The sequence below is a fragment of the Panthera pardus genome, unplaced genomic scaffold (assembly GCF_024362965.1).
Source record: "Panthera pardus isolate Hobbes unplaced genomic scaffold, ASM2436296v1 HiC_scaffold_20, whole genome shotgun sequence".
In the NCBI taxonomy this organism is placed as follows: Eukaryota; Metazoa; Chordata; class Mammalia; order Carnivora; family Felidae; genus Panthera; species Panthera pardus.
In genome coordinates, this window is record NW_026526766.1 from 45,569,623 (window position 1) to 45,582,456 (window position 12,834).

Here is a 12,834-nt window from a genome sequence, read left to right on the forward strand (position 1 = left end):
AGTCCCATGTCGGGCTCTGTGCTGATGGCGCGGAGCCTGCTTTGGATTCTGTCTCTCCTTCTCTCTGCCCCTCTTCTGCTTGTGCTCTCTCTCAAATAAATAAATAAACTGAAAAAAATTATTTTGTCATGAGGCAACATTAAAATTCAGTACACTGGAAATAAATCAGGGAATAATTTAAGTGAATAATTAAAATTTTTTCTTGCTTTTAGCAATTTGGAATGATTTTAAATATTTAAGTACATTGAAATAGTTATGTCTTTATAGAAATTTTAATTTACTTATGTACTTTATATAAAATTTATATAAGTAAATAAGTTATAAGTCACAAATTAAATTTAGGTCTGGAATAGAACAGAGACTCCAGAATTGGACCCACAAATGTATGGCCAGCTAATCTTTGACAAAGCAGGAAAGAATATCCAATGGAAAAAAGACAGTCTCTTTAACAAATGGTGCTGGGAGAACTGGACAGCAACATGCAGAAGAATGAAACTAGACCACTTTCTTATACCATTCACAAAAATAAACTCAAAATGGATGAAGGACCTGACTGTGAGACAGGAAACTATCAAAACCCTAGAGGAGAAAGCAAGAAAAAACCTCTCTGACCTCAGCCGCAGCAACTTCTTACTTGACACATCCCCAGAGGATAGGGAATTAAGATAAAAATGAACTATTAGGACCACATGAAGATAAAAAGCTTCTGCACTGTAAAGGAAACAATCAACCAAACTAAAAGGCAACCAACGGAATGGGAAAAGATATTTGCAAATGACATAACAGATAAAGGGCTAGTATCCAAAATCTATAACGAACTCACCAAACTCCACACCCAAACTCCACACCAAACTCCACTCCAAAAACAAATAATCCAGTGAAGAAATGGGCAGAAAACATGAATAGACACTTCTCTAAGGAAGACAACCAGATGGCCAACAGGCACATGAAAAGATGATCAACGTCGCTCCTCATCAGGGAAATACAAATCAAAACCACACTCAGATATCACCTCAGGCCAGTGAGAGTGGCCAAAATGAACAAACCAGGAGCCTATAGATGCTGGAGAGGATGTGGTGAAATGGGAACCTTCTTGCACTGTTGGTGGGAGTGCAAACTGGGGCAGCCACTCTGGAAAACAGTGTGGAGGTTCCTCAAAAAATTAAAAATAGATCTACCCTATGACCCAGCAATAGCACTGCTAGGAATTTACCCAAGGGATACAGGAGTGCTGATGCATAACGGCACTTGTACCCCAATGTTTACAGCAGCACTGTCAATAATAGCCAGATTATGGAAAGAGCTTAACTGCCATCAACTGATGAATGGATAAAGTTTTGGTTTATATACACAATGGAATACTACTTGGTAATGAGAAAGAATGAAATATGGCCTTTTGTGGCAACGTGGATTTAACTGGAAAGTGTTATGCTAAGTGAAATTAGTCATACAGAGAAAGACAGATATCATGTGTTTTCACTCTTATGTGGATCCTGAGAAACTTAACAGGAGACCATGGGGGAGGGGAAGGGGAAAAAACAAGTTAGAGAGGGAGGGAGGCAAACCATATGAGACTCTTAAAAACTGAGAATAAACTGTGGGTTGATGGGGGGTGGGAGGGAGGGAAGGGTGGGTGATGGGTATCGAGGAGGGCGCCAATTGGGATGAGCACTGGGTGTTGTATGGAAACCAATTTGACAATAAATTTCATATTAAAAATATAAATAAATAAATAAGCAAACATTAAAAAAATCAAATTTAGGTCCTTACTTAAGCATCAATGGCTTTAAATTTTAACTTTTTTTTTTTTTAATTTTTTCTCAACGTTTTTTATTTATTTTTGGGACAGAGAGAGACAGAGCATGAACGGGGGAGGGGCAGAGAGAGAGGGAGACACAGAATCGGAAACAGGCTCCAGGCTCCGAGCCATCAGCCCAGAGCCTGACGCGGGGCTCGAACTCACGGACCGCGAGATCGTGACCCGGCTGAAGTCGGACGCTTAACCGACTGCGCCACCCAGGTGCCCCAAATTTTAACTTTTAAAAATTTTTAGTAATTCTTAACCCTGCATTGGATAAATAAACTTTATATTTCCTTTTTTATGATTTTTTATGTATAAAGTACAGTTAAATATACAGTACATAATTACACATAATGTGTATCTGTGTTATTAAATTTTCTTAGAAGATTCAATTAGATAAGTATGTACAAAAACTCTGGAGGCAAGAGGTAATGATGAAAAAAAAAAATGGTTGTGGAACCCATGCTCTAAACCCAAGTAGAAGGTGCATAAAGGAAAGCAAAAACAGAAGTAGAAAGTAAGGGCAACGTTCAGAAAGTGAAAACTGCTATGTTCCCTACTTAAGCCACACGCACAAGGGAAGATGTTCAGAGAACCTAGAGCCACGGGTCACAGAGTCGCCCACCCCAGCCAGGCCGACAGCATCTGCAAGATCCCCGATGGCGCTGCCCTCTTCCTTCTTGGTGGCCCTGGTGGCGCTGGGCTGCAACTCCGTCTGCTCTCTGGGCTGTGACCTGCCTCACACCCACGGCCTGCTGAACAGGAGGGCCTTGACGCTCCTGGGACAAATGAGGAGACTCCCTGCCAGCTCCTGCCAGAAGGACAGAAATGACTTCGCCTTCCCCCAGGACGTGTTTGGTGGAGACCAGTCCCACAAGGCCCAAGCCCTCTCTGTGGTGCACGTGACGAACCAGAAGATCTTCCACTTCTTCTGCACAGAGGCGTCCTCGTCTGCTGCTTGGAACACCACCCTCCTGGAGGAATTCTGCACGGGACTTGATCGGCAGCTGACCAGCCTGGAAGCCTGTGTCATGCAGGAGGTGGGGGAGGGAGAGGCTCCCCTCACCAACGAGGACTCCATCCTGAGGAACTACTTCCAAAGACTCTCCCTCTACCTGCAAGAGAAGAAATACAGCCCTTGTGCCTGGGAGATCGTCAGAGCAGAAATCATGAGGTCCTTGTATTATTCATCAATAGCCTTGCAGAAAAGATTAAGGAGCGAGAAATGAGACCTGTTCAACATGGAAATGATTCTCACTGACTAATCATACCACACTTTCCACCTGTCCTGCCATGTCAAAGACTCTCATTTCTCCATTCTGCTGTGACATGAATGGAATCAATTTGTCCAATGTTTTCAGGAGTATTAAATGACATCATGTCAACTCTACAAGCACTAGCCACTTATCAATGACCATGCTGATGTCTATTTGTCTATTTATATATTTATTTATTTAACTATTTGTAAGATCAAATTTTTTCATATAATATGTGCACATTTACATTGTGGTAATATAATAAAATGTATTGTTTATATTTTGTCAATTTAGTGTTTGTTTTTTGTTTATTCAATTTTACTATAGGAAGTGTGTAAAAAGAAATCCAGGCCTAATTTTGTAACTTGATTTAAAAATGGATGGCAAAGGGTGCCTGGGTGGCTCAGTCGGTTGAGCGTCCAACTTTGGCTCAGGTCACGATCTCGCGGTTTGTGGGTTTGAGTCCCGTGTCGGGCTCTGTGCTGATAGCTGGGAGCCTGGAGCCTGCTTCAGAATCTGTGTCTCTCTCTCCCTCTCTCTCCCCTCCTCCACTCACACTCTGTGTCTCTCTCTCCTTCAAAAAAAAAAAAATAAATAAACATTAAAAAAATGGATAGCAAAATGCATTTACCTATTATATTATGTTAACATCAGAAGTAGCAACTGACTTCCTATAAGACAAGTTGTACTTTGCCCCAAGGATATAGGACCTAACAAATACAGTTTCTTTTTTTTTGTTTTAATTTTTTTTAACATTTGTTTATTTTGGAGAGTCAGAGACAGAGCACAAGTCTGGGAGGGGCAGAGAGAGGAGATACGGAATCCCGTAGCAGGCTCCAGGCTCCGAGCTGTCAGCACAGAGCCCGACGTGGGGCTCAAATTCGCAAACTGTGAGATCATGACCTGAGCCAAAGTCAGACGCTTAACGGACTAAGCCACCAAGGCGTCCCACAGATACAGTTCTAATGTCTTTATCTTTCATTTTTCTAGGGATAGATCTAAAAACAATAACCAGGAGCACCTGGGTCGCTCAGTCAGTTAAACATCTGACTCTTGATTTGGGCTCAGGTCATGATCTCACGGTTTGTGAGATGAAACCCCGTGTCGGGCTCTGGGCTGGAAGCATGGAGCCTGCTTGGGATCCTTTGTCTTCCTCTCTCTGTGCCCCTCCCCTGCTCATGCTTTCTCTCTCTCTCAAAATAAATAAATAAACATTAAAAATAATAAAAACAATAATCATACTTAATGTTATAATGAAGAAGGCAAATAAGTGAATTCTCTCACCTGGTGCTAGAACGAAGTATGTCAAGAAATAAAAATAAAAGCTGTCCATCTCTACAGTTGACTGGGAGACATCGGAGTGCAAATTACCATTGTTAGAGGACAAGTGAGCTTGCATTTTACAAGTAACGCCATGCCTAGCGGTCCATATGTGACAATGGGAAGCCAGAAACAGAGGTGGACGGGGGGTTGGGGGTGGGGGGTGGGGGAGACAGTGTAGTGTGAGAAAAAGACATAAACTGGCTTCTAACGATCCTCAACCATTCAAGGGAGGAGAGAAAAGAGACACAAAGAATACACAAGTATACTGACCATTCAGTAGAAGGATAACAAGAGAGGATGGTGAGGAGCGTATTTGAGGAAATACATTGTGCTTAGAAGAGTGTCAGTGGATTCACGGACGATGTGGATTTAATTGCCTGCTGTGTCAGAAAAATAGATACCATCGGTGACCTTCATGAGAGCTGGTTTGGTGGAATTAATAAGCAGAAACCACCCCGGAGTGGATGGAAGCCTTAATAAGAGAAGTTAGTGCCTCTGAAGCGGAGAAGACAGCGTGGGATCTGGAAAATGTTGTGGGGTAGTTTTTCTGTGCGTCGTTCTGCCTTTTATGCCATATGGTTTCCTGTGGGTGATTTCATGAAATTGATGCACTGGCATGTTAATGTGTTAATTGCATTTATTTTGATTCATGATTTACTTAATTACTTTCAATGGTTTATCCTTAGTTATTACTACCTTGTATATCAGCAAGCTATTCATCTTTAAGAATTCACTAGGCAGGAATAGATAACTAATTCAATCCTTCATCAAAACATCTGTTACCACTGACACAATAATGTTTCCTGGAATTATTGGCTTTATGAATTCAGTTACTTAACTTTGATCACTGTGACATTGGTTTACTACAGCAGTTTTCTGCCATGTTTCATTTTCTAAGAGAGTTTGATATGATAAGAATTCTCTTATGTTACTCACCGGTAATTTTCCCTAATTTTGTAACTACTACAATCATTGGTGGATCCCAAAATAGCAAAATTATTATGGACATAAAGACAGACAGGTTTTCTTAAAATGAAAGTGGGAAGCTGGGTCAGGCATTCTCTTTGTTAATACTTAAGGCAAAGAAAAATTTAGTTAAAATCAGCTGAAAATACAACACCAAGAAGGAAATCCATAGAGCACAAGAGCGTCGTATATAATTCAGGAGTAATTATAGTAGAATATTATGGGGGCGCCTGGGTGGCTCAGTTGGTTAAGAGTCTGACTTCAGCTCAGATCATGATCTCGCGGTGTGTGAGTTCGAGCCCTGCATTGGGCTCTGTGCTGACAGCTCAGAGCCTGGAACCTGCTTCGGATTCTGTGTCTCCCTCTCTCTCTCTTCCCCTCCCCTGCTCACACTCTGTGTCTCTTTCTCTCTCAAAAATAAATAAACATTAAAAAAAAACCTTATGATAGTAGAATATTATGCATGAAGTCATGCACATGAAAGGCACCGAGCATTGCATCTTCCTGAGAGTAATGACTAAAAACATGGCTCGTATTTTCCTAGTTTTTTTCAGACAGCTATATATGACAATAGCGTTTGTCTCTTTCTACACAATTCTTACCAAGCTTTCCTGTCCTACCTTGCACTAACTGACCTTCAAAGGAGGCAGCCTAAAAAACCAGAATTCTATCGTGAATTCTAGAGATGGCTGACTGATTCATTCCTCATTTCGAAAAAGTGTCTTATTTATATTCAGTGATGAAACGGTGGCTTGTGTTAATATCTGAGCGTCGAGAATACACATCTAGGTGGAAGTACAGAAGGGCATGATGTTTCTTTAATATTCTGGCACCTGCCCCTCCCCCAGCATTCCAGGACACTTTTCCCCTGCCCTAAGGGTTTCCTCCCTGTCCCAGACGGAAGTTCCCACACACCGTGGTCGCTCACTCCCTTGACCTGTCAGCCTATTTCTGTTCCGTTGCGGTCTCAGCTTAAAGTTTCCCTTAAGAGCAGCACATCACAAGTAGAAAGCAAAAACCAAATGAAACGTCTAGGTTTTGCAGAAACACCTGCAAGAGAGACTTTCTTTTAATTTCCACTGAATGTGATGTAATAGCAACTGAGGCTAAAAGGAAACAGAAAGCGGGATCCCGTTGAAGGGTGGGCGAATGAAGCTCCTTTCAGGGAAGACCGCCCCCTGGTGGCCATGTGCTACTGGGGCAGCGACCAAAACTGGGGGAAGGGTTTGGGATGCATGCAGAAATTCGACTTCTTCCTGAAATTGTCCCTTTAAGCTACGACTTAAAGGACTTAAAGGACTCAAATATTCAAAATATTAAATATTCAAAAGTTTTGGAGAACTTAGCTGCAGGGCCAGAGGCACTGGCCAGGGGATTGAGCCCCCACCTGCCAACTTTCCATCCCCAGGCACTTCTGGCCAACCTGACAGGGGACACGGAGGAGACAGGGCCTGTTGCCAGATGCCCACTGATGGGCTTGGCAAGATCACTTGCAGCAGCAGCGGAAGCAGCCAACGTTCTCCAGCTTCAGAAGTCAGAGTGTGCATCGGGCCATAGCTCCACCCTCTGCCGGCTGATTGCTGGGCTGCGGTGGTCAAGGCCCCCAGATGTCCAGTCCAGCACAGAAACACAAAACTCGGGGAACCCTGCCCACACATCTACACCCAGGCGCTCATCTGTGCCTGTGTTTGGGCATGACTGTGTTCTGATTACAGGTGCAAGAGGCTCGTTTCTTCAAAAAACCACAGCTGCACATCTGAAAACGTAAAGGTGTCGAAAGTCCGCAGCCACTGGGGAACATGGAAGGAGAAGAGAAATGTAAAAGGGTCCATGGGATCAGTGACATGTCCTCAGGGGGTGGAACAACACCAAAGGGCAGCATTGAGTCCAGGCTCTCCAGAGCCTTCAGTTCCGGACCCTGAGAAGATTCAAGTGGACATTGGGAGCACAGACTTCTCCTATGTGGACATGGCCAATAGTAGTGTCCCCAGCAGGGGTGATGATGACATCACAGCAGCCTGCAGGGTATTGGAAGGGGGGGGGGGGGCTACTCCAGTGCCAGCTGCAAACTTCTGTCTCAATTGGCAGAAAAATCTACTGCCTTATGACTATTTAAAAGGGATTTTGTCAACTTGTCCTTAGAATGTCAAGTCAGTCCATTTAGGTGACTCATACCACAGCCCCTGTTGCCGTCCAAAACATAGACGACAACCCTTTGGCATCTGAAGTGGAATTTGGAATCCTTGATCACCTCACCCTTCCTGCCATACTGATTTCATGCCATAGCCTTTCTGAATTCCAATGTCCATTTCTATCCTTCATTCCCTTAAGAGGTGCTTCCAGAAAAGTCATTATCTCAATTCTCCTTATGGTTTTGACCTTGGATCTTTCCTCCCATCAGGATAATTTATTCCTCTAGATTTATATTCTCTCTAAACCGTTGTATAAATGACTGTGATCCCAATGGGTCCATTGAGAAGACTGAATTCATCATTTCAAAGATCTTAGAATAGTTAGCATCCAATCAACCCCGGTGTTATCATCATAAAACATCATCATCCTTATTATTATGCAGATGAAGAGCAGAATCTTTTAGGACCATCCAATTCCCTTTCTCAGGGCAATACTGCCATTGAGTGAGTGGCTTTCTTAACGAGGTAGCGTGCTCGGGCAAGGCAAATATCTGCGATCCTGATCCTTCCACACGGGGTTAGCAGGTGGGGTCTGCTTGCCAGTCTCTTGTGAGCTGGTTGATGCGACCCCTGTCGTCTCTCCTCAGAGCTGATCATATGGGGATTAAGTGAAAGTAAAATCAGGTGCTGGTCTTGCAGAGCTGAGGGCCGTCCATGGATCCAGGAGTTGGTCTTCTCTGAGCCTCTGGCTGACACAGCTCTTTTGCTGATTTGGGGGAACTCAGGGTGGCCTTCGTTCTTCTCTCTGCCAGAGCTCCCAGTCCCCGGTTCTGCTGCACCGAATCGCGCTCACTTACATTTTGTCAGCAGAAAGGTCACTTCTTTCACTTTCGTGACATTTGGACTTAACCTTTGTGAGGTTTTTGTTTGTTTGTTTGTTTGTTTGTTTGTTTTTGCCCATGCAGAACTGTCATGATTTGCTTTCTAGGAAAGTTGAAATGGGAAACAACACAACTGATGTTTTGAAAATGATAGAGAAAAATGGGGCAGCCCCTTGGCCTTTCTTTAACTTCCCTTTGTATTAACCTCAGGATGATGTAGAACACGACGCAGGAGGAGGAAGACAGACTATGTCACCACTGTGTAAAAACTAAGTTATTGAATTCTTTTTGTTGTTATCTTCATTTAATTTAAAATGACAGATCATGAATAAATAAAGGAAAAAAGACATTTCTCTCTGACATAATAGCCTCGGCTTCATCCCCTTCATTCTGAGCATGAGAGGGAGGAACAGACTAAGAAGCTAAACAGAAATGCCTAGACTGAATGAACACCTGAGAATCGCTAGTTTCTGGGCTGAAAGATTCCACTGAGAGGCATCATCAGTGAGTCCCCTGAGCCCAGCTCAGAAGTTTTGAGTCTAACTAGTGTTCAATGATTGAAGTAAAAGATTGAACAATAAAAGCTATGGTTGCAAAATAAAAATATTTGCTTACTAAAGGTGAAATGATTACAGTTGGGTCACTCCCCTCCTTAGAGGAAACAAACTTATGCCCTTGGCATCTGAGAGCTGTTGACACTTTGAGGAGGAGGAGAGGAGGAGGTCAACACTGAGAGCTAGGGTCCCTCACAAAAACACTCCAGGGGTGGAGGGAAGGAATGAGGGGCATTAACTCTTTTGCTAACAAAGAAACCAGTGCCTCCACAGCAGGGGAATTCTAATGGCCTCAGGACAAGGTGAGCCTGCCTTCGGGGAGTGAGTCCAGGAGAGGTTGGGTTGAGGACACTCAGTCACTCCAGAGGAACATGTTAGTAGAGGTGATAACAACCTTGCGCGTGAGGGTTTGCTGAGAAAATAAAATGATCTGGGATTAGAATCTTCACAGCTACATGTCCCAGACCAGAACCGGGCTTCCTGCTGGGGACACTGGCACCGCCTGAGGAGCACTGTAGATGGGTTACGAAATGGCAGAAGGATAGTGTCTGTATTAGTCTTGACCCTGAGGCCCCAGTGAAGCATAACTGCATGGACCTGCATCAATTATTTCTAGAATGAAGAGAAACATCCAAGAAACTCATTCACTTATCACCACAAGCCTCTAATGTGAATACAACAGTAATTAAAACCCAGTCCTGGTTCTAAAGAGCTTATTTACCATACGTGGTCTGGTCAGAACCTAGCAAGATACAAAAACCCATAGGATTGAAGGATCCTGTCTCTGTATGAAGTAAAGAGGGTAAAAACCTAGTCCACGATCAAGGCCAAAGTTTCTTTCTAACACAAAGAGCAATGTTCATATATGAAAACATATATGTGAGCAGGTGTGTGTATGAGTACCTACATGCCTACATCACTCCAGTCTTTAGGACAAAGACGTTTCTCATTTGGTTGATAAGTGTCCATTGGGGTGGACATATCAGAAGTTTATTGGGAAATAAAGCTTCCATTGCCAACGTAGTATTTTAGATTGATGACATCTTCTTACACAATAAGGAGAATGCATAAATGAAAACAAAAAAAAGGAAGTAGAAGTGGAGAGGATGTTCAGAAAATGAAATTGTCCGCGTTCCCTATTTAAGAGCCATGCTTCGAGGCCGTGCTCAGAGAACCTCGGCCCCGAGGTCCCCCAGCCGCCCAGCTCAGCCCGGCCAGCAGCCCCCTCGGCTTCCCCATGGCTCTCCTGCGCCCTCTGCTGACCGCCCTGGCGCTGCTCACCTGCCGCCCTGGAGGCTCTCTGGGCTGTGCCCTGCCTGGGAGCCACGCGCAGGTTAGCAGGGACAACTTGGTGCTCCTGGGCCAGATGCGGAGACTGTCCCCTTTCTTGTGCCTGCGGGCCAGAAAAGACTTCCGCTTCCCCCGGGAGATGCTGGAGGGCGGCCAGCTCCGGGAGGCCCAGGCCGCCGCCGCCGTCCTGCGGGAGCTGCTCCAGCAGACCTTCAACCTGTTGCACACGGAGCGCTCCTCGGCGGCCTGGAGCCCCGCGCCGCTGCACGGACTCCGCTCTGGCCTCCACCGGCAGCTGGAAGCCCTGGACGCCTGCCTGGTGCAGGCCACGGGCGAGGGAGAGCGCGCCCCGGGGATGCACGGCCCTGCCCTGGCCATCAAGAGGTACTTCCAGGACATCCGCGTCTACCTGGAGGACCAGGGATACAGTGACTGCGCCTGGGAAATTGTCAGACTGGAAATCATGAGAGCCTTGTCCTCCTCGGCGACCTTGCAAGACAGCTTGGCCATCAAGGATGGAGACCTGGGGTCACCTTGAAGTGATTCTCATTGCCTGACGTGCCACATCACCCTGCACTATGCCTGCTCACTTCAAGAGACTCATTCCTGCTTTAGTAGAGAATTCATTGAATTTAACTCAACAAATACTTTGTGAATAGTATGAAGAAGATGTTTTAAAAAATTCAGCTTCAGGATTGTTAGTCTCTAAGAGATGACTTCTCTGATGCTTGGTTTCCTTTTTTTTAAAAAGTTATTTATTTATTTATTTATTTATTTATTTATTTATTTATATGTATTCTTTCTTGCATCTATCGTATTTATAGAATTCAGAAATTATAGACAGTGAAATGTTCATCTTTAAATTGCATTAAAATTTACAAAACATATTTACCCCTCCATGTTATTAAATTTGCATTTCGCTTTATATGTTATATACTTATCAAAGAGAACTTCTCGAATGTTTGTTCTAAAATCAAAACCCACATCATTGTAAATGATATTGAGGAACAGATAGTAAAATTTATTTACTCATTCATTCCATGCAGAGTGTATGTCAAAACGGGAGTATCTAAATGACAAATGTGTAATTGTGGTCAAGAACTAGAGGTCACCTGGGGTGCCTGGATGGCTCAGTCAGTAGAACTACAACTCTTGATCTCAGGGTTGTGAGCTCAAGCTCCACGTTGGGCATGGACCTCACTTTTTAAAAAATGAAAGGGGCGCCTGGCTGGCTTAGTCTGTAGAGCGTGCAACTCTTGATTTCCGGTTTATAAATTGGAGGTGTAGATATTACTTAAAAAGCCAAATTATGGGAAAAGCCTAAATGTCCATCAGCAGATGAATGGATAAAGAAAATGTGGTATATATATATATATATATATATATACATATATATATATATATGATGGAATACTACTTGACAATGAGAAAGAATGAAGTCATGCCATTTGCAGCCACATGGATGGAACTGGAAGGTATTATGCTGAGTGAAATAAGTCAGTCAGAGAAGGACAGATATCATGTTTTCACTCATATGTCGATCTTGAGAAACTTAACAGAAGACCATGGGGGAAGGAAAGGGGGAAAAATAGTTACAAACAGAAAGGGAGGCAGGCAAACCAAAAGGGACCCAAAATGCAGAGAACATTCTGAGGGTTGATGGGGGTGGGGGTGGGGAAGAGGGGGAAGTGGGTGACGGGCATTGAGGAGGGCACTTGTTGGGATGAGCACTGGGTGTTGTATGTAAGTGATGAGCCACGGGAATCTACCCCGGAGACCAAGAGCACACTTTACACACTGTATGTTAGCCAATTTGACAATAAATTATATTTGAAAGAAGTAAAATCTTTTTAAAAAATGAAAAAAAAAATCTAGAGGTAAATAAAGCACATACAGTTTCTGCTGTGTTGAAACTCAGCCTTATAGGGAAGGAGACATAAAAAACAGTACTGATGTTTATTTTATTTCAATTATGTTAAAAATTACAAAGGGAAGCAAAGGAAAGAAAGTGATGTTCTTACACAAGAAGCTTTAGGTACAAAGGATGCTGGCAAGGAAGAATGATATTAGATATCCTTTCTAAGGTGCCTGGGAGACACGTGAGAGCTGAAGTCTTACCTGCAGTTGGGAATGTGGGTCTGGAATTTACAAAAATACCATGAGGGAGGTGTCAGTTTGGGATTCCTTACTGAGTATCTGGGGACGAGGCATGGGAATGAATGTGGTCACGTATAAGTAGAATGGACAATGAGATGTCCATTCAATGTTTAAAGGTCAGGCAGAGGAGAGTCTGGGAAGGGCATTGAGGCAGAGTGGCCAGTGCAGTTGGAAGGACACATGGGGACAAGACTTGACCATGAAGGGAATACGGGTCAGGGTGGTGCTTTGTAGGGCAGGTGTGGATGAACTGTCCCCATGGACCTGCAAACAGATGGGGCTGGTGGCCTTAGCATGGTTTTGGTTTAGTGGAATTAATGGGGCAGAGGCCAGATAGGAGCAGGTGGAAGAGAAAACACAAGAACGAGAATTAGGGATACCATGTATAGAAATTATCTTTTTTTAAAAATTTTTTTTAATGTTTATTTATTTTTGAGACAGAGAGAGACAGAGCATGAACAGGGGAGGGGCAGA

At 43.7% G+C, this 12,834-nt stretch overlaps 2 protein-coding genes across 2 annotated transcripts; both read left to right on the plus strand.

Moving 5' to 3' along the window:
- The first annotated feature begins 2,385 nt into the window (after positions 1-2,385).
- LOC128778688 (interferon alpha) lies at positions 2,386-3,181 on the plus strand. Its single transcript, XM_053908638.1, has one exon. The coding sequence runs from the start codon at positions 2,461-2,463 to the stop codon at positions 3,028-3,030; it is 570 nt and encodes a 189-aa protein (XP_053764613.1). The 5' UTR covers positions 2,386-2,460; the 3' UTR covers positions 3,031-3,181.
- A 6,956-nt stretch (positions 3,182-10,137) lies between these two features.
- On the plus strand, positions 10,138-10,784 carry LOC109261308 (interferon omega-1-like). The gene has a single exon (XM_019439869.2). The coding sequence runs from the start codon at positions 10,151-10,153 to the stop codon at positions 10,739-10,741; it is 591 nt and encodes a 196-aa protein (XP_019295414.1). The 5' UTR covers positions 10,138-10,150; the 3' UTR covers positions 10,742-10,784.
- Positions 10,785-12,834: the final 2,050 nt, after the last annotated feature.

What these genes read in the sequence shown, in the direction of transcription:
- LOC128778688 (XM_053908638.1), top strand. Translation starts at nt 2,461, where the DNA reads ATGGCGCTGCCCTCTTCCTTCTTGGTGGCCCTGGTGGCGCTGGGCTGC.
- LOC109261308 (XM_019439869.2), top strand. Translation starts at nt 10,151, where the DNA reads ATGGCTCTCCTGCGCCCTCTGCTGACCGCCCTGGCGCTGCTCACCTGC.